This window comes from Channa argus, chromosome 17 (assembly GCF_033026475.1).
Source record: "Channa argus isolate prfri chromosome 17, Channa argus male v1.0, whole genome shotgun sequence".
NCBI lineage: Eukaryota > Metazoa > Chordata > Actinopteri > Anabantiformes > Channidae > Channa > Channa argus.
Genome location: NC_090213.1, coordinates 14,676,469 through 14,696,545, shown reverse-complemented (window position 1 = coordinate 14,696,545; position 20,077 = coordinate 14,676,469). Strand labels below are relative to the sequence as shown.

General features: G+C 40.7%; 1 protein-coding gene across 2 annotated transcripts; it reads left to right on the top strand.

Moving 5' to 3' along the window:
• Nucleotides 1-7,816: 7,816 nt before the first annotated feature.
• Nucleotides 7,817-14,212, top strand: LOC137103039 (homeobox protein OTX2-like). 2 transcript variants are annotated; one of them, XM_067483045.1, is made up of 4 exons: nt 7,817-7,965; nt 10,242-10,358; nt 10,605-10,756; nt 11,186-14,212. In XM_067483045.1, exons 2-4 carry the CDS (start codon nt 10,262-10,264, stop codon nt 11,810-11,812), a joined length of 876 nt encoding a protein of 291 aa, XP_067339146.1. In that variant the 5' UTR covers nt 7,817-7,965; nt 10,242-10,261; the 3' UTR covers nt 11,813-14,212. The 2 variants fall into 2 exon arrangements, with proteins under 2 accessions (XP_067339146.1, XP_067339145.1); XM_067483044.1 differs by lacking the exon at nt 7,817-7,965 and adding an exon at nt 9,963-10,078 and having other exon boundaries at nt 10,175-10,358; nt 11,186-14,211.
• The last annotated feature ends 5,865 nt before the right edge of the window (nt 14,213-20,077 follow it).

Genomic DNA, 20,077 nt, shown 5'->3' with positions numbered 1-20,077 from the left:
CTGTGGCTGGAAGCTGCAGAGGAGGAGAGGAGGGAGGAAGGGAGGGAAGGAGTAAAGAGGAGGAGGAGGGGGAAGGTAGGAGAAGGCGGGGGGTCCATCATAAAATTAATCCCTTCACAGTTTTCTCTGGGTGCAAAGTGAGATATGAAGCAGACATGTCTAATGAAACGCTACAGTCATCTAAGGGCAGAGCGATAAAAGCACATATTAAACTAATGGAGCTTGTCATTAGTGCCTCTATTAAGTGGATTGAGAAGGTTGTGTTCTTTTTTGGTGATGATCAGGAAAGATTAATCATTTCCAAAAAAATGTTCCTTCCCACATTTTCCTCATTGCTGTGTGTCAATATTGTAGCTCACTTATTTAGAGTTATAACTATAATCGATCTCTATTGGTAGTGTACATAAAAAGAATAGTTTGATGTTAGAAAATATTTGTCTATGTTTTCTTGCTGAGACTGTGATGACAAGATCAATACCACTTTCTGGACCTGTCCAAAAGAACATAGTCCACTTAGCAGCTGTGGCACAATAATTAGCATATTATAGATTGTTTTTTTAATCCATACAAAAGTGCCATGTAAAATCCTAAGTGATGTGCCAGTCTTACAATTATTTCTTTGTACACATAAGACAAATGTGACGTATTGTGTTATTTTGTGAGCATTACAGAAGCTTGTAGGTGAATTGTGTTACCTGTGTTTGAATAAGCATATTCCCCACTTTTCTAGTTATGTCTCTATTAGTGAGCTCGAGGGTTGTTATAAGCTGATCTTGTTACCTCTAAGCAGAGCAAGTCTTGCTTTTATCTTTTGTCTCTAGTCTTTATGCTAAGCTAACCGCCTGGCTGTTTTGCAAAAATGTCAAACTATCCCTTTAAAATTATATTTTATGGCACAGTTGCCTCCTGCAATGAATTGCTTGGGCACTCTGTGAATAAGAACTATCACAAGCTTAGAAAATTGAAAGATAAGTCCTGTGTAAAAGCCCAGTGCTGAGTAGTGTGCGATCATAGCCCAAGGCATGTCGATTAAGTGTGTATGTGGCAAAGTGTCCACCTAAAGACGTAGAACTGGCCTCAGTTTGTGCCAGCCTAAGGGAAAGAGATGGATTTGGATGCCCTCAATGTCTGCAACTACAATTACTGGAACTGCTACTTATAGGGACAGAGGACAAAAGTATTTTTTGATGTTGTAATGCAGAGGATCAGATTTACTGTATCCAACATATATGTGAGCTAAACAATAAAAGAGAAAGACAAAAGAAACAGAGGTCCACTGGTTTTAATCTGAGAATAAAAAATGAGGGAGTCAACACAGGAACATAAAGGGAAGTGAAACAGAGAGCTAAGGGGGGTGAGCAGCGCCACAGAACCAGGGGGAGTTAGAGGAGAGAGGAGAGGAGTGAGCTTTTTATACAAAAAGGCTCTCTTTTATTTATAGAAAAAAGAGAGCAAAAGAAAAGCTTCTTCTCGCCTCCTGGATGCAGTGTCAAACCCAATCAGTGTCTGATTTGGCAGTGCTGATCGTCTCCCAGGCACCGGCTAACAATGCAGGGGAGCCTAGGCCGCCACACCTCTCACTTCCAATCTGCATCCTCCAGGACAGGCCTGAGAGCAGGGGGCTGTGGGGAGTGACAACAATGCACCTCAAATGTTCAAATTCTCATAAAAAATCTTTGTGTAGTAAGAATTGAATTACCTAGAAAAAACCAAAAACTCTTCAAGTAGCTTTAAATCGGTTCGTGTGGATTTAGGCAGCTAATATCTGTTTTTATTGTTGAAAAGCTGGCATAAGTGTGCTTTTGGATAAATCGCTGGGTGTAGGTAGTGGTTTTGTTCTTAAAGAGTTTCAAACCAGGTGGAAAGAATGGGACTTAGTGTCAGGGTGTATGGCCATAAAGCCAAACACAAACATGGATAAACTGCTCAACGATTACAACGACCAACAATCCCTGAGCTGTAGAGTCCCGTGCTAATAAACGTGAGCAACAAGGCTTGATCCTCAAAAACCTCACCACTCAATAAAAAATGTCTATCTTGAATAGACACCCCCATAAATCACATTGTTGAGCAAATCCCGCATTTAACATGGAAGAGTTACTGTGCATTTATACTCTTGAAGACTTTAGTTAAGCCAGCGCCTTTGCCACTTTGCAGCTTCATCCAGACGGAGTAAATCTGTCTCTCAATGGCGATTGGCTGAAGCCAAAGGGGCCATCTATTTCACAAGCTTCCACACCACCACCACCACCACCCCACCCTCAGCTAGTGTTTACCCGTCACCAAACAATGGCTCGATACTGGCAATTAAACAGCATTTTTCTGAGGAATCCGTGGCACTGGTCTAATGGCATTACTGTTGGATGATTCAATCCTTGAATAGTCAACAGGATTTTGCCTCTCACCAGGAAAATACTGCTTCATCGAATTACCCGTATTACATAGATTTACCCAAAGCTTATGATTCAGGGTTCACAGATTACTGCTCTTCTAAAGATGGCGAGAGAAAGGGAGATAGGCCAGGAGAGCGATGACTCCAACGCCACAGCGCTGCTTTAACTGACACACTAAAGCTGACCGTGGATTGATCCAAAAGCCTTTGTAGATTTATAGATTATTAATTTACTTCTTTTCTTGAACTGTTCTTTGTTTTTCTGACTTTAATATTCCCTGATGCAAGTCTTGGAATATGGTTTACAGCAAAACATTTACAGTCTCACACACATAAACACACAAACATATAGGAGCCAAACTGCACATTGTGCCCTTTGACCTTCCATGGGTCGAGTCGGGCTGGGCAGCTCAGGGAACCAGGAAGACCGGCCAAGTCCATTATCTTACAATGAAGGGCTAATTACTGGGCTTGCAAGCCTCAAATCACACGGCAACAGACTGCCTGTCTCTGTCCTTCGCTCACCCAACATTTTAATTGCTCTTTTATTCTCTCTCTGTTTTTACTGTGCCTCTCTCCCCGACTTGCTCCTTCTCTCGCCTCAGCCATTTTCACACATAAAAGCAAGATGCTAATTGCCTGCTATGGAAATATTGGGCCTGTGATTAGCCAGGCACAGGGTTTGGCTGGCCTGTGTTTTTCCCTGTCTGTATGAGGCAGCGTGGAGCCAGCACGCCAGGCGTAAAAATAGGAAACTGCGGCTGGTGCTGGTGAAAGGAAATTAATTTTGTGCAAGCGCGAGGACCGTCATTGTGCTCCAGTGGCAATTTGTCAGACAGTTATGTTGGCAAAATGTTGATAGAAAAGCTGCTTGAACAAAATTACAGGAAAATTAGTTCAGCTACTTTCAGGCAAAGTTGGAGTAGCATTGACATTAATGTGAGGCCAATTATTTATGTGCCTCCTTGTAGTTGAAATATCTGGACTGGCAGTCTGCACCACTAACTTTCGATCTGTCAAATACAAACCAGAATGATCAAATGCTACTAAAATACAAAACCTATTGCAAAATAGGTTTGCAATCTGACTGATGCATGTGACTGGTTGATGTATTATTAATTATTTATTGTGTTTTATCCGTTACAAGTAATTACCTAAACCCTCCTTATATTCTCCGCCCTGACCCTTTCCTATAATCTCAACACGTAGCTAACTTACTAATAATGGCTGCAAATAATCATTTAACAAGACAACAAGGGTTTGACCTAATAGAGTCCATCTTGAGATGTATATACATGGAAATGAGGCCCAGTGGGGGATTTTTTCTGCATTTCTGCTTTACGGATTTCACTCTTTTCGACTGTGCCTCTGCTTATTTGAAAAAGAGCTGCTTTTTCTGTCAAACGATATTTTCTCAGCTTAAATGGAAAAACTTTTGACCCCGCTGTGACTTTAGTCTCTTTTTCATCCAGAAAGTTTTCAAAGTGTTCACTTATATTCAGTTTTCAAATTTGTATCTACAACACAATCAGCAGTAAGTCCTCGGGTCATTATTTCTGTTGAAAAGGCTCATTAATCTCCAGCTCTTCTCTACACACTGCAGTTGATAGTCTCTTATTTTACTAACTTTTCAGTCACCTGTCATTTGACCTCGGCCTTGTACCAGTACCAAACCAAAGCTTTTTGAGAGCCCTAGCAGATATTGAAAACCTTTTTCAGACATTTTCCCTTGCAGTGGTTTCTCGAGTGCTTTGTCCAAGCTGTAGGACAAGATGGAGAAGCCTGGTTTTCCCAATGGTGGGAGCAGTGAAGTGTTTGGGCAGCGCTGTGATTAGAGGTGGTGGCGGTGGAGAGTTTCAGGGCCAAGAGGGGTGCAGGTCGGCTGTTCAAAGGCTGGCTTTTTGTATTGTTGGTCAGTTGGGGATTAAGGTCCTCTGTGCAGCAGAATAGTCCCTCTAATTAAAAAGGATAAGAAGGTAGAAAAAATAGCGAGAGGCACGGGAGAAAGCAAAGAGAGTGGGAGAGGGGAAAGCAAATTTGTAGAGAAAAGAAAGAAAAGAAAAACTGTTTTCAGTGTCACTCCTGCAGCCGGGGCCTTCAATTCAGACTGGATTAACTTTACACTCCTCCTCCCTATTCCTCTCTGTTTTTTCCTGTCACTCATTCCCTCAGTCTCTTTCTGCCATTCTTTCTATCCTGCAATTTCCAAACCTTGTTCCCTATGTGCACTTTATTCTCTTGAAAGTACAGTTAAACAATGCATTCAAAGATGGTTCTACACGGGGCTACATCAGTATACTCTGGGGCTACTCTGTCTTTGATTGGTTGCAGCTATGGACAAGTGACAACTCAGTCATTACTTTTCAGCTATTCGCAGTTAGCACCAGAAAATGTGTCATTCTGTTGTAGGTTTGTGAGCTGTACATTTTTGGGTAAGGTTACATTTTATTTATTTTTTGTCCTTTCGGCTTATCCCATGAGTTCAGATTCACAACAGCGGATAATTGTCTGCATGTTGATTTGGCACAGTTTTTTCGCTGGATGCTCTTCCTGACACAACCCTCCCCAATTTCTACCGGCCTTGGACCGGCACTGCACAGCTAGGGATGGGAATGGGCTGTTAGGGGTTCAGTGTCTCGCCCAGAGACACTTTGACATATAGCCAGGAGCGGGGATCGAACCAGTGACCCTGTGGTCTGCCTTACCAACTTAGCTAGCTATTAGCCGTTAGCACAGAAAATGTTTCATTCAGTTGTAGGTTTGTGAATTTTTGGGTAAGGTTGCATGTTGTTGCATAAACCCAGCCACTTGCACCAGTTTGAGTGTGTGTGCTGGTGTTTTTGTGTGTGCTGCTCTGTATTTGCAGTCATCAGAATGAGAATAGAGGGGCTATGTGCTGTGGCCCAGATGCTGGCTGACAGTAGGTGGGCTGTTTGCTGTGGGGATGCCTGGTTGTGTTTTTGTTTGGCCCTCCTCTGTCCCGCCTGTCTCCCTCCCCTCAACTGGTGGGGGGTCCAGGGCTCCTGGGGCTGGTCCCTGCTGACCAAGACCCAGGTATGAGGCCTTACAGTTTGGCTAACACTAGCCACAGGCTGTGGGAGGTTAACGAGGTACCAGCAGGGACAAGACATGCAACTCTCCCATGGGCAAACCACAAGTGGTGAATGTATCTCAATGAAGGTTATGAATATGATATGATGAGCCAGTGGTGGGCTCAAAGGGAACTAAATGGTAGTAATACAGCTGGTGCAATATATACTACATAACACTGACCCTCACTTATCAAGGACAAACTCTTCAGCAGGTAATTTTATAGTAAGATGTCTCCCACTGAGACTCAATTTCCGCAATGTTGTGAAAAAAGGTCCTGGGGAAGTAAACACAACATTACTGGGAAAACAGGAAGGAGCTTTAAGCTTTTGTAACTGACTAGTAAGCAACATTAAGTTCAAGCTCATTAGAGTTGTATCCAAGCTACAGTAGCTGCTGTAGCTGAAGCCCATGTCAGAGAGCTTCTAGCATCATCACATTCAGAAAGACTTTAGCTGTGCGACTGCAAGGAACTACCGCTGACGCTTTGCCATAACTGCAGCCAGCTTTGTTTGTGTTGTCTTCCTCAGAAACACCTGCTTCCCAAAGCTTATTTGGGCTCTTCTCTTAATACAGTAGTTCAATACCAGTGGAGGCTTCCTTTGGTTTAGTGTAGAATTATCAATAGGCTACATATATGGCTTCTGCCAACATGCTTATCAATAAATCTATCGGTGTGAGGTAGTGCAGACGGCATAATGACCAATACAGGTCTGTCTGTGTGTGTGTGTGTGTGTGAGTGTGTGTGAGAGAGAGTCTGCCTAACAGATGGGGTTAGTAGAGTGGGCCAAGACATTGATTTGACCTTGAAATGGACAGCTAAAATTATGAAAGGAACAATGATTGGTATAAGATACTAGATAGATAGATAGATAGATAGATAGATAGATAGATAGATAGATAGATAGATAGATAGATAGATAGATAGATAGATAGATAGATAGATAGATAGATAGATAGATAGATAGATAGATAGATAGATAGATAGCAAAGCAAAGCATAACAAAGAGCTGTTAGAGGACAGAGGACACATCATGCTTTGCCACTCAGTATTATCCTGTACACTATGACAGAGGCCAGTCACACGATTCTTTTAGCTTTTATTTCTGCTCCCTAACAGCAGGAGAAACCGTGACTTTGTCGATTGGCCTGGAGACAGGGGGAGGGCATATTGCCACAGACATTAACAAACGACTTTACCTTTTTACAACCATGGCCCGTTTAGCTCAAATGCTCCCCAGGGCTATTAGATATTTTCCGATGAATTATATATCAGAGCTGAAGATGAAAGACTCTGTGTGAGCCAAGAACATAGCTGTGGGACAACAAGGGGACCAGATCCTTAAGCCGGGTCGGGCTGTTTGTTTTACTGTGATCGCTGAGGGGAAATGGGAAAACTCTTTTTAAACCCTTTTTTTTTGACCAAAGCAAGAAAAATAAGAAGAATTAGGAATATTAAGGTAGAGAAAAAAGTTTACAAATATTTATCTTTTTAGTTCTTTATGGTCAAAAATAATTTGCATGCCAGGAAATGATGCCCCTGCACTTCATCACAAATAATAAAATGCTTAATTCTGTAAATTATTTGCTGCAATATCAAGTATATAGGTGGCATTGATTTCAGGCGTGTCTAACAACCCAGCACTGTTCCTCTGGCAGTAGACTCCCAATTAGTTCTCTAACTTGCAGCTCGTTTGGGGTCACTGATCAAAACCTCCACTCATTGCTGAGACCAGGTTTTGCCAGAACAGGACTGAGTCCGTTAAACAAATTTAATTATGGTTAGGAGTTGGATGTGACATTTTGAAAAAGAACAGAGGAGAATTAGCTCTATTGATAATCCAGCACAGACGTTTTCTAATCCCGAAATGCAACGCGCCCTCTGAAGTTGTATAATGGTGGATGAGGGTGAATAAGAAAGTACATTTTCACGTATAATATTTGGTTTAACCCAGATAACGAGATAAGCTAAACTACATATAATACATTAAGGCTGTTGATTTTTAAAGAAATGTGTAAATTATATTATACGGGCCACCTATTTCTTTTTTTTTTAATCTTCAGTTTACAAGATTATACAGAATCAAACCATGACAGATCCGCACGAAGTTATGTCAAATGCTTCTTGCATCGATTAAATTTTAACATTTAATACAAAGTTGTGTTAGTTCCATCGAGGCGGTGCCAACGTATTGCTGATGTTGCACCACAAGACCAATTCACTGCTGCATCCTCTCGCACCTCTGCCCATCACATTTTCTCTCATTTTCATTGGCCGCTAAAATTCCTCTCAGTGTGTCTCTCTCTCTCCATAAATACTGAACATCCCCCGGTTAGATCCGCATCAAACAAGCTTATCCGAGAGGAAACTAATCAAACCCGCTTGATAAACAGTCTCTGCTGAAGAAAAAGCGTTTTATTAAGACGCATCTAAAATCAAGACTCATACATATGAAGGAAGTGACTTATTTAACCTCTGCTGTGTAAGTAGTCTGTTTTTCTTTTCGACTTTGGCCGCAATAAAAATGCAGACAGTCTTTACAGGGAGATAATTGGGGAGGCGTGTTTAAAATGAAACTTTTCCCCCGCTCGTCCCTGTGGGCTGCGTGAACGGAGCAAAGGGGCATTCAGCCGATTAATAGCAGTACACTGGACCAGTCCACAACTCCACATAATACACTCCACTGCTGAGCATTTGACTATAGACGTCGGCTACTCAGGCATGTAGAGAAGGGAGGGGAAAGCCAGCTGAAGGAAAGTTATCGTCACAGATTTGTTTTATTTTAAATCACTTACCGTATTAAACATGGTAAAAGGCTCCAGTTATGCCTAATGAAAGGAGAAAAAGGTTGATTAAAAAATAAAAAAAAGCAAAACATAACTTCAGCATCAAATACACAACAACAACAAGAATTTAATTAATAACATCAACAACAACAATAATAACATAGATAATAATAATAATATGTATCTGTTTGGGAAGGTAAGTTTATGGTTAGGAGTGGGATGGGTGGATGATGCGGGGTGGTTGTCTGGCAGTCAGCTGGTCTGATAAATACAATGCCAGTCTTTGTTTTATTTTCGTGACGCAGAAAATTAAGGAGGCCTGAATGCGAGTCCTGGTTGGCGTCCTGTAATCAGGCCAGCGCGTGCCGTCCGGATTATCTCGTTAATTTCTCACAGAAAGAAGAAGAAAAAAATCTCCGGTAGCCAATAATAATTAAAGGCTGGGCAGGATTTTCTTTTATTATTAAACGGATGTCAGGCAATCAGTAGCCGGGGTGGAAAAAGTGACAGATTGAGTATAGGGGTGGCCGTTATTGGCTCTATAAAAAACAGGGGTCCGGCCTGAGACAGGAGTACCCTGAGGTCCTGGGAATTTTATTTTACAGGTAGGTATCAGTGGGCAAGTTAGGACAGGCCTATTAGGTTTTAATATTTCATTGTTCGGTAGGTTTTTCGTGTTAGTCCTAATAACAGCGCCATTATAAAAACAACAACATAGATTGAATATTCTACTTTCTTGTCATCAGTAACACTAATATTGAGCTTCTAGTTAGACTATTATAAAGTCTAATTTTTTAATCTCATTTATTTATAATTTATTTTTCTTAGAACTAGTTTTTTAAATTTAAACTCGGATGTGACCCTATCGTTCTTCAGTCATACACAAATATAATTTACGAAAATTACATTTATTGTTTTCTTTTATTTTGTTGTTTATTTTCTGTCATCAGATTATCTGAACTGTTATTTTAATAAGGTGGTAATATTACGTATTACGTATTTATCTAATAGACCAATATTTTAAAATGTTCCTGCAACACGTCTCAAAATATTTGAACACAAAAGTCCTGGGCCATCTCCATGTTTATTTTGAAAAAAGATTAAGTGCTCCTCTCTAATCAACACTTTCCGACAGTCTCACCTTCCAAATCTAATTACCGGGAGCAATTCATTAGTGAAGGAGGAGGAATCGCTCCGAGAAGTGTCAATAATATGTCAGGATTCGCCTTCCCTTTGGTGGAATGTCTCCGTGTTTTTAATTATTTGCCAAAGTTGTTTAATGTCGTTACATTTGAATGTACAAAGGTTTACGTGGAAACTAACAATGGGCCCGAGATATAGAAATGAAGATTCTCAGTTGTATTTGAATGAGCATTATTGGCTGCTTTGTTTGTTTCCTAAAGTCTTTTGTTATCAGCATTACTTATCGGTCAACAGTGGGCTTTGTTTCTATAAATGGCCCCCCGATCAGCTATTTAGCTTCATCTAACCTGTGGGTATATGCTAATTGAGATCCCGGCTGGGGCCCAAGTGTGTGCGCATTTTAACGACAATGTTTTGTTTTGGTGGTAGTATGAGAGGAGGTCTGGAGTGTGTTTGAGGGGCTGGGGTGGGGGTACGAAGGGGCGGAGTAAAAGTAGCGGTTAGTGTGTATGTGTGTGTGTGTGTGTAGTGGTGGTGGGGGGTGATGGCGTAAACGCCTGTCAGCCTGACAGAGCATCCTCAGTCCGGCAGGGACAGCTGGGGGTCTCCACTCAGCTTTAAGAGATCTGCAAGTCCGAGGACGCCCACTTCATTAAACCGACCGCGGTGCGTAAAGACTGCGCGTAAAAACCAACGGACAGAGACAGATCTATACACCCTTAAAAACCTCAACATTTGTTCCTTTCTTATGTCCTGGTTCAGATTGACCTGGACAAACTGAAATTACAACCGGAGACGGAGGGGATTACACCAGTATTTTCTGCCTTAGGTTTAGGTCCGGCCGCAAGAATGATGTCCTATTTGAAGCAGCCACCGTACACGGTGAACGGACTGAGCTTGTCTACCTCAGGAGTGGACCTGCTGCATCCGTCAGTGGGATACCAAGGTAATACACCCCAGGGTGCAAACGTTTTTGTTGGTAAAAACTATCAACTGAGAATAGACTGAGTAATCTGAATAATATGATCTAAATGTTACAAAAGAAATTATATATCTTAAACAACCTGAAATTCTCCAGTTTGAATATCTGAATTTCCACCTACATCTATAGTTAAATATCTAAGTGTAGAGAAAGTAAGTACTTCTTACTATTTATATAATAATTTATTGTTTTTTTGCGTCTTTTTCTCAGCAACTCCTCGCAAACAGAGGAGGGAGAGGACGACATTTACTCGGGCCCAACTCGATGTGCTGGAGAATCTGTTCGCCAAGACTCGGTACCCTGACATCTTCATGAGAGAGGAGGTGGCCTTAAAGATCAACCTCCCAGAATCTCGAGTGCAGGTGAGTCGCGCAACACAAATACCTACATTTCACATACTCTACATACATCACTACAATGCTTGTTAATTTGTCCTTAAGAGGTGAGATACTTGACACTTGCAAAGTTTCAGCTTCATTGTTGGAGAAGCGTTAATTATCTAAAGTCGCCTCTTGAGTCCCGGTGTGATTTGTTATGTATTCATACAAGTTACACAACTTTTATTTTAATAAATGTTAGATAAATGTATATCATAACAATTATGTAAGGGTAAAATAATGCTCCACACATGTGGATAACTGCCATATCTTTTAAATAATATAAACGGTTTTTTACTGAGGTTTTTACTGAGATTGTAGAGTATTTTTATTTTTAGAAGCACAAAGATTTCATAACCCCAAGTTGTCTTGTATATTGTATATCTATACTAAAATAATATTAATTTATTCCAGGTATGGTTCAAAAACCGACGAGCCAAACATCGCCAGCAGGCCCAGCAAACCCAAAGTGGAGTTCAGAACAAAACTGCCAGCAGGCCGGTGAAAAAGAAAGCCTCTCCAGTCAGAGAGGCCAGCTCAGAAAGCGGAGCCAGCGGCCAATTCACGCCGCCCTCAAGCACCTCACTCCCGTCTGTGAGCAGCAGCGCGGCGCCTGTCTCTATTTGGAGCCCGGCCTCAATCTCCCCGCTCTCTGACCCACTGTCTACCTCCTCCTCCTCCTGCATGCAGCGCTCCTACCCTATGACCTACACCCAAGCGTCGGGCTACAACCAGGGCTACAGTGGATCCTCGTCCTACTTTACCGGGATGGACTGCGGCTCCTACCTTTCACCTATGCACCACCAGCTGTCCGCCGCCGGCTCCACCATGAGCCCGATGGGCAGCAACGGAGTATCCAGTCACCTGACCCCTGCGTCCTCTCTCTCCTCTTCGGCGTACGGAGCGGCGGGGCTCGGCTTCAGCAGCGGTGCAGACTGCCTGGACTATAAGGACCAATCTGCCTCGTCTTGGAAGCTCAATTTCAACGCGGACTGTTTGGATTACAAAGACCAAGCAGCGTGGAAATTTCAAGTGTTGTGAAAAGAGAGAATTTAATGGACAATCTTCACAAACTGCAGATCCCAAAGTTGGAAGCAGCAAGTGCAGTGTTTTTCACGACTACAGGCCCTAAACTCTACCTCGGGCAGAGCGGAACAAGACTGCCAGCCGGATGTCTCACTTGTTGGGTTAATTTATTGAACACTCAGACTGACATCTCTCCAACTTTGATCAAGGACACGGAAAATATTTGTTGACCAAAAGGGAGAAAGGATCAGGAGAGATCCAAGCCTAACTTGGTTGAATTTGAGGAGTAGGTCAGGGTTTCTTCTAAGCTCCTTAAAGACTCCCCTCTCTTGTCTCTTTTAATTCGTTGGCACGCTAAGGGCCCCTTTGATCAAAGCGTGCGTAAATGCGTGCGTATAGAGAATTGGTGTGAAAGGGAGCAGCTCCGACATGGACCTGAATGCACTATTTAATTTATGAGAATTATTTGTTTAAAATTAGTTAGAAAAGACAATCAGTCGGTTTGCGTCTGCTCATAAATGTCCGTTATGTGTTTTACACTTATTTTCTCCCCCGTGCTAGTTTTATTTTTATTTTGTTTTCATTGTGAATCTTTGTATTACCTGTATGCAAGTTTGCTTCAAGCAACAGGCTTCAAATGCCACAAATCCAGCTGTGAATTTGATTATTTCATGTCTCACGTGTTAAATGATTAATTATTATATTAGTATGATCCAATATGAGGTTCATGGTAAATCAAGCCAGCAAGACACAAAGTCCATTTAAGCTGTAAAGTGCGGTACGAAGGCCACAAACACACTAAAAAACAATAAAAACCACTTGATCTGACCAAACTCTGTGGCTGCCTGTGTGAATCCATCTACACCGTCTGTGTTCATTGAAGTTTCACCTGTTGCTCTACACAACACAGCACAACATGTCAAGATGTCTGAGCAAACTAATCATTCTTAATCATTAGATTTTACACTTTATCGTTTGGTTTGTTCCAGATGTGATGCTTTGCAGGAAAAAGCCAATTATTTGAGTTGTGGTAATTACAAAATGCCATTTGATGTTCTCCACTTTATATCACCACAGCCTCTGAAGTCTGTGATTTCTCTAACAACTGTCCAGGCGGCCAGGAATGTGAATTCAGGGAGAGCTATGTTAATCCGTCTCATAAAGAGGATAATCCAGCATTTTATCGAGGGCTGCTCTTTGGTACAGGGGCTCACCACTGACCAGTTCACAAGGAGTGATGCGTGAATGTGCAAGAAAACATGAATTTAAACGCACAAACAGAATAAAACAGCAGGTAAAGCAGGGGGCCCTGTCGAGGCCTTTATTCTGGGTGATCGCCTTGGGAAATGTTGATCATCTGCACATTCATTTAAAATAAAAATTATATTTGGTCTCATCCTGATCCACACATGATAAATCAACTTAGCAGCAGGCATCTGTTGCAGAGATCATGGTGCATGGGACATATGGATATGGATGTAATGGACACACACCCAAGCGGCCTGAGCTTATAGGAGGAGGCATCATATGAGCCCGACCCTGCCGGTCCTGGGGCTCGTGCACGGATTAAAGAAGGCTGGTGCTATTGGGCTAATTAATGTGACAATAGAGACTACAAGGCTATTGAAACTCTGCTGTGACTGTTTGCTGCCCAGTTAGCATTGATTGGCCCACGCAAGTTACAGCAAACGACCAAAAAAGCTGTGTCAAAGGTGTGACATCCTTGTAGATTCAGGAAGTTATACTTATTTTAAAGGCGAAACTGTTAAAACCCCCAATCGTTTAGATTAAAAGGATTTGGTGATGGAACCATGCTAAAACCTTAAACTAAATATAGAAAAATAAATAAACAAATGAATAAATCAAGTAAAATAAGAAATAAATAAACCAGCTGAAAAACTGGATTATTAATGTAATTAATTAAATCTGAGCAACAGTATGGATGTAATTTATGGGGGTGTCCTTCCGATTTAGATGCAATACAATCAAACAGAATGTGTCTATAATTTAAAGATTTGAACGTTTCTGTATAAATCGTTCACAATCTTAGCCCTCAATAAAACTGAGATTTAAATACATTTCACCCATGTGTACATTTAAAAAACCGAGTCAACGCTTCAACAGGTTAAGTAATACATGTAAGCAGAAAGTCAGTCTTCATGCAGCAGGAGGACCGGGGCTCGGGGTATCCATTCGATTTTAATTAAGCACAAGCGCCACTAAAGGGGACATATGGGTCCGACAGACGCGCCTCATTAATCCGCTCATCGCATTTGAAGATGTTAAACAATAAAAAGAGCCTCGAAAGCTTCTTCCTGGCTGAGCTGACCGCACATTTCGTAGACCGTCGCCCTGAGGCAGGGTTTTCCCCAGCACATCACCGCGAACTGGGATTTCCAGGTTTCCCCGCCGGCGAAGGATGGGCGGGGGGGGGGGGGGGGGTCCGACAGACGGGGCGCCTCGATCCACCTTCATGGGATGGTTTCTTAAAAGCCCCATAAATTGTTCTGTTTTATTGGCAACAAATGTAACGATAAATGCTGAAAGAGTTAGGATGGTCTGGGAAAATATAAAACTGCTGCTTTTTTAAAGTTGTTTTTTTTTTTTACCTCACTATGCAATTTATCTACGGGTTAGAGTTTACTTTTAATATCTCAGTAGCCAATAATATCGATTTTTATTTGCCAACTAATATGCTGTAATGTTGTATTAATTGTGTAGATTAAGGTTTCAGTTCAGTCTTTATTCAAATGTATTTTTTATTATAGTTAGTTCAAAAACTGTTAAACTATTAAACTGCAACATCGCACTGAGATTATTAAGACTAACAATTATGTAATAATCACAAGTATTAAAGCATATTTAAGCACACGTCTAAAAACTTCTTTGTTAGAAATGAATAAAATAGTCTAGAGTTAATATGTTAGCCTGTTAATACAAAGTATTTTGAAAATCATTTAGTTAAAACAACAACAATCACCATCATAAAAATCATCATCACATTGTTAAAGGTACAGCAAATATGAGTTTTACAAATAAATGATCCATATCATTTACTAACCTAAAACCATCAAAGTTTGTAACAAAACAGATCATTAATATAAAAAGTGTTTCTAAGTGTAATTTCTGCCCAAACTCACCAGGGCCTCAAACAGGCCTGGGAATTGACCAATAAGTCAATTACTGTCTAGGAAAGACCTGACACAAAACATATACAAATGTTTATGCTGAACAATATATTATTTTCAACAAGCCAATCAGGATCAATGTAAATAGGTTATGCTATAATTGAGTGTACAATATCACTACAGGGAATGTGACTCTGCATTTAGTAAAGTGTGATATGTACCTGATTTCACAACAGCAGTTGCATAAAATAAGCATAAGATCAAGTGAGTAGACTTTCTGTAATGAAGCAAAGATAAACGGCCAGTTTGTTGGTGAGAATATAACCGAAGACTATTGTCATGCATAAGTATGTGGCCTACATTCCCAAAGAGAGCGTGTCTATTACATATCAACACAGTAGCACATACATAATTCATCTGCATCAACAACAACAACAGTCATGGAATCTCATTTAAATTAATGAAACAATAGTGTTTCTGTACTCCCGTGAGACTGGCCGTTGAGGAATATGGTAAATGGTTAAAGCAGTGAGTGTTAACACTTCATGACCCTTTCTATCCTTGTTAAGCCGCATAATGTTTAGAGTGATTTCAGCTCATGGATTAAACCATTTGATGAGTCTAAACTCAATTCTATCAAATGCACACGCTAAATATTGTCATGTGATGTTTTAATGGGTCTTCAAGGGGAAAGAATTTTAGTTTAATTGCTCACTCAACAGCTCTTAACTAGGAGTTATCAGTCATTTTTTTAGCCCTTCTAATGCTTCAAAGAGAGTCTTTTAAATGGTCAAATAGGTCTGTGTTATTTGTATCTGGACAGTGACCACACAGATCATGAAATGTCCTTTGTAAAACACACATACATAAACTCAATTGTGTAAAGCCTAACTTGTCCCTGTATTATAATTTGTACTGTTCTTTAATTGTGAGGCTATTTGCTTTAAAAGACTCTTTTATGACTTTGTCTTCTTCTATGCCAGGTTTAGTCAGGTCCCCATTGAGGAGTTTGGTGTCACTGCATATAAAATGAAGGCACTAAGGATTTGAAGCATTTTTTATTACATTTGGCTCTTTTCCAAGCTGGGATGGAAATTGCTGCAGAAAAATGCTCACTAACTGGGCCTCCTGAGTGCAGCTTCAATAATAATAGCTGCTTTCACCTTCTGTTGATGCTATTTTTGTAGCACAATCATGGAACACCAGGGGCATGTTTTTCATTTTCCAGATTATTTTGACTAACCCGACACTACCTTCAACAAATATGAAATACTTACTCCCCCCCCCCTTTTTTTTTGGAGAAACAACTTATGCTTCTTTCTAAAGGCCTATTTACAGCAAAGCCAACACAAATTCTGATTTAAAGAAGCTTTAATACAAAGAAATCCCACAACAACAGATTCTATGATAAATACAGGCCAACTCCTGAATTATAAAAATGTATCTGATTTGTATCTTAATATTAGTCAGTAATAACTCAGTTTATGTAGAATGAAATGATTTTCCAATTTTAGGACTTGAACCTCATATAATGAATTTGATGAAATGTTAAACTAAATGACTTTTATTGGTGCTAAGATTAAATCTGGGTGTCTACACCATATAGCTGAAGTTAAATGTGAGCTAAAATGCTCAGATATTGTCACTCATAGTGTAGCACTGTACATGTTTATAAAAACACATATGTTGCACACACAGAGGATTACAGATTTAAAGAAAATCCAACATATGTAAAAAATGAAGGGCCATTACGGAATTAATGCTTTGCTTATGGTTAATGCCTAGTTAAGTTTCTTTCTCTCCATTTTTTTTTTAAGAATCCATTTAGCATCAGGAACATGGATTACTGTATATGTCAACAGTGGACATTGAGCCAACAAAGCACTTCTGCCCTTATGAGAACAGACCATTAGCAGGAAAAAACATAAATCTACTTATAAATGCAGATGTTATAATAACGGATTACATGTGTTTAATGGCCAAGTTTACATCCATAAGCTGAAGCTAAAAGCTGTCGGTGCCAACAGATGACTGAAGGAAGCTTCGCAGAGAAAGCCACTGCACAGGACAATTAATAAGGAAACCATGATCAAATCAACAAATTACTGTCAATCATAGTAGACCATTGCCACTTTATTCAAAAAGTTTCATTTAAATAACATTACTGCATGCTGACTGATACTTCATGCTGATTTAGTTTTAACAGCCTTACATAGCGTATAAATCAACACTGAAAACAAATTAACCTAAAATCTGTTGTCACTGGAAATGTGTACTTATTAATTCATAATGTTCCTTTTCTAGAAGAATTAATATGTTCAGGTTTTAATACACAGTCTTGTCAGACTGTGATCAAAAGCTCAATACGAGAGGGTCAACAGTTTTTCCTAGATGTTGGTCAAGTAAGCAGCTAAACAGGAATTATCTAAAGCAGTTTGTAGTGGTAAAACTAGTGGTAGTGGATGCAGCAGGATTGGTTTGGGAAGTATATGTCGTCTTTTATTTAATTAAAAACCATGACTGATGTTAATTGTAGCTTGTTTAACCTGCTGTTTCCTCCTCAAATAAAGTAAACTAAAACCTCTAAATGGAACATCAATTTTCTCAAACATCTCAAAAAATGGGGCAATATATGCATATCCATTATGTAAATAAATGTTGTTTTCATTTTTTTCATACAAATAGTTGTACACATACCTCTTAATAAGGTCACAGGCAGAGAGATTAATGCTGTTACAATGCAGAGGTCAACGTTTAACCAACAGTTTGGTACAAAAAATCTGATAAAACCACACACAACTCTAGTTCATATGTTTTAGACTCGGAGCTAAGTGGGACACAATTCATAGAGATGAATACAGCCGTTTAGCATCAAGAGAGGCCCTAATGATTATAGATTCCTAATGTGCCCTGCTTTGTTGACATTTTTCTTCAATCTGTCATTCTTGGAGCAGAAGGAGAGAAAGTACAGTGGACCAGCATGGATGAAGTTTGTTGACAGATGTCACCTCCCCTGCCCCGCGTCCTCTTGGCCCACCTGTTTAGGGAAAAGCAGTAAAGCAAGCCTGCCTGTTTCAGATGCATGTAGGGCTAAGGTGGCCGGGGAGGGACAGTGCTGGAAATACTGGCATGTGCCTGCCTGTGAACATCTTTGTTCATCTACAAGTCTCTTGCAACAGGGGCTCTGTGTGTTTGCATGTACTTGTGTCTATCAGGTGTGAGAAAAACCAGCACAGGTGTGTATCGCTATGTGTTTCCTCTCCCCTGTGGTAAAGGAAAGCACAAAATGTGGAACAAGCAATGTGTTTATGGGTGTGTGGATCAATCATATGTGTGTAAGTGTGTTTGTGTGTGAGTGTGTTTAGGGTAGCAGGAGGAGCGTGCCCTCGCTGCACCCCCACAGTCGCCACACGCCTGGCCACCTGCTCTGGGATTAGAGAGCATGCGGATTACACGCGTCACAATGGAGATACACAAAATACGCCTTTGGGCAACAAAAGACACACACCGGACAGTCTTACCGCTAAAAACTTTTAGAATCTTAATGCTTTTAATCTTTTGGGAAATTATGACTCTGAATGGTACGCAAGATACTTAAAAGTATGAGGAAAGTATATCAAACTATTCACTTTATATGTACATTCTGTTGAGTTTTACCATATGTGTGTGTAAAATTCTGCTACGACGTGACCCAAACAGATTCCCTGCCCTACTTTCTGACCATCACAACACTGTGGTTTTACCATGGTGAAACCACCGGGTGATGTTTACCAAGAAAGGTCCTAAAAACCGTATGGACAACATAAACACAAGCCAACAGCTCAACAATAGACGTCAGTTCTTGTCATTTTTTTTTAGAGCCTTCTAAATTCATAAAGAGACATTTACTAAAAGCTAACACACCCAACAGACTGATTTTGTCACATTTACAATTTACAACTACATCCACTTAGTCATCTTAGGGATCTTGCTGCTCTTCCTAACCTCCTTTTGTCCCACAGGGTCGGTGGTTCTGTTTTGCTAATGAACCCATCCCGTTATGACCTCATTCATTTTGTGCTCAGTAACTGGTGGCACACTGACAAACTGCAATGTTGGGGGAGGGGCTCACACATCTTAGAAGGCCATTCCATTGTAAACATTCTTCCCTAACAAATAAGGTATTGTTATTGATGATTAATGGCAATTAAGGGGTAGTGTCTGTGTGTGTGTGTGTGTGTGTGTGTGTGTGTGTGTGTGTGTGTGTGTGTGTGTGTGTGTGTGTGTGTGTGTGTGTGTGTGTGTGTGTGTGTGTGTGTGTGTGTGTGTTTGGGTAAGGAAAAGTATAATAATAGGGAAAATGCATTTGGGGATAATTTAGTTGATGAATGATGAGAACAAGTGTGGTGTTACCACAGATTAACCTCAGAGGAGAAGTGGCAGTGGCTTCATTGGTAACTCTTTGTTCCTCCTACCCCTCTCACTGCCTAATCCATTACACTTTATATTACACGTCATTTCTTCACCCACATTCTTGTTGTGTTCACTATCTCACCTATGCAGGAATTTGCTTGCGGTCTTCTTGGCTTGTTCCACCAACATGGAACCAACCAAACAAAAGAGCTTTGCTTGGGATTGTTTGTTCTCTAGTGTGGAGACCACCAGACAGCAGGTGAGGGGGATTGTAGACCTGCAGCTGATTGCTCAGGTAGGAAGGGGTTGTTGAGTTGACCACTCTGCGGGTCAAACGTCAGACATTTGTACTTAATGTGGGCAGCCACTGGAAACCAATGCTGATTTGACATGTGTCCCTTTTAGTAAATCAAAAATGAGAATCTGCCGCAATGTCTGCTGCATTTGGGATCATATGGAGATGTTTGCATGCGGGTAGATATATTTTGGTGATTATTTCATCTCAAAATATTAGAAACATGTACATACTGTAGCTTGAAGCAAACTGAGGTAAGAGAGTTTTTGCCATCCTCTGATAATGGAGACACGTCCTACAAGGAACCTGCCATTCGACATTGTGTTCCCAGGTGATGTTGATGTTTTACGGCTGAGTTCGATGTGTCTTTTTCTGACCTGGGAGTAGAACATGTAGTAGAGCCTGTGTAGGTAAGCATGTGTCCTGCGCTCTTACTACATGGTCAGTCTGTCTGAGTTTGTGTTG

Bases quoted from the DNA above. Each gene is read 5' to 3' on its own strand.
- LOC137103039 (XM_067483045.1), top strand. From the start codon at position 10,262: ATGATGTCCTATTTGAAGCAGCCACCGTACACGGTGAACGGACTGAGC. The intron at 10,359-10,604 runs GTAATACACCCC...TCTTTTTCTCAG, and splicing joins TCCGTCAGTGGGATACCAAG to CAACTCCTCGCAAACAGAGG. The intron at 10,757-11,185 runs GTGAGTCGCGCA...AATTTATTCCAG, and splicing joins TCCCAGAATCTCGAGTGCAG to GTATGGTTCAAAAACCGACG.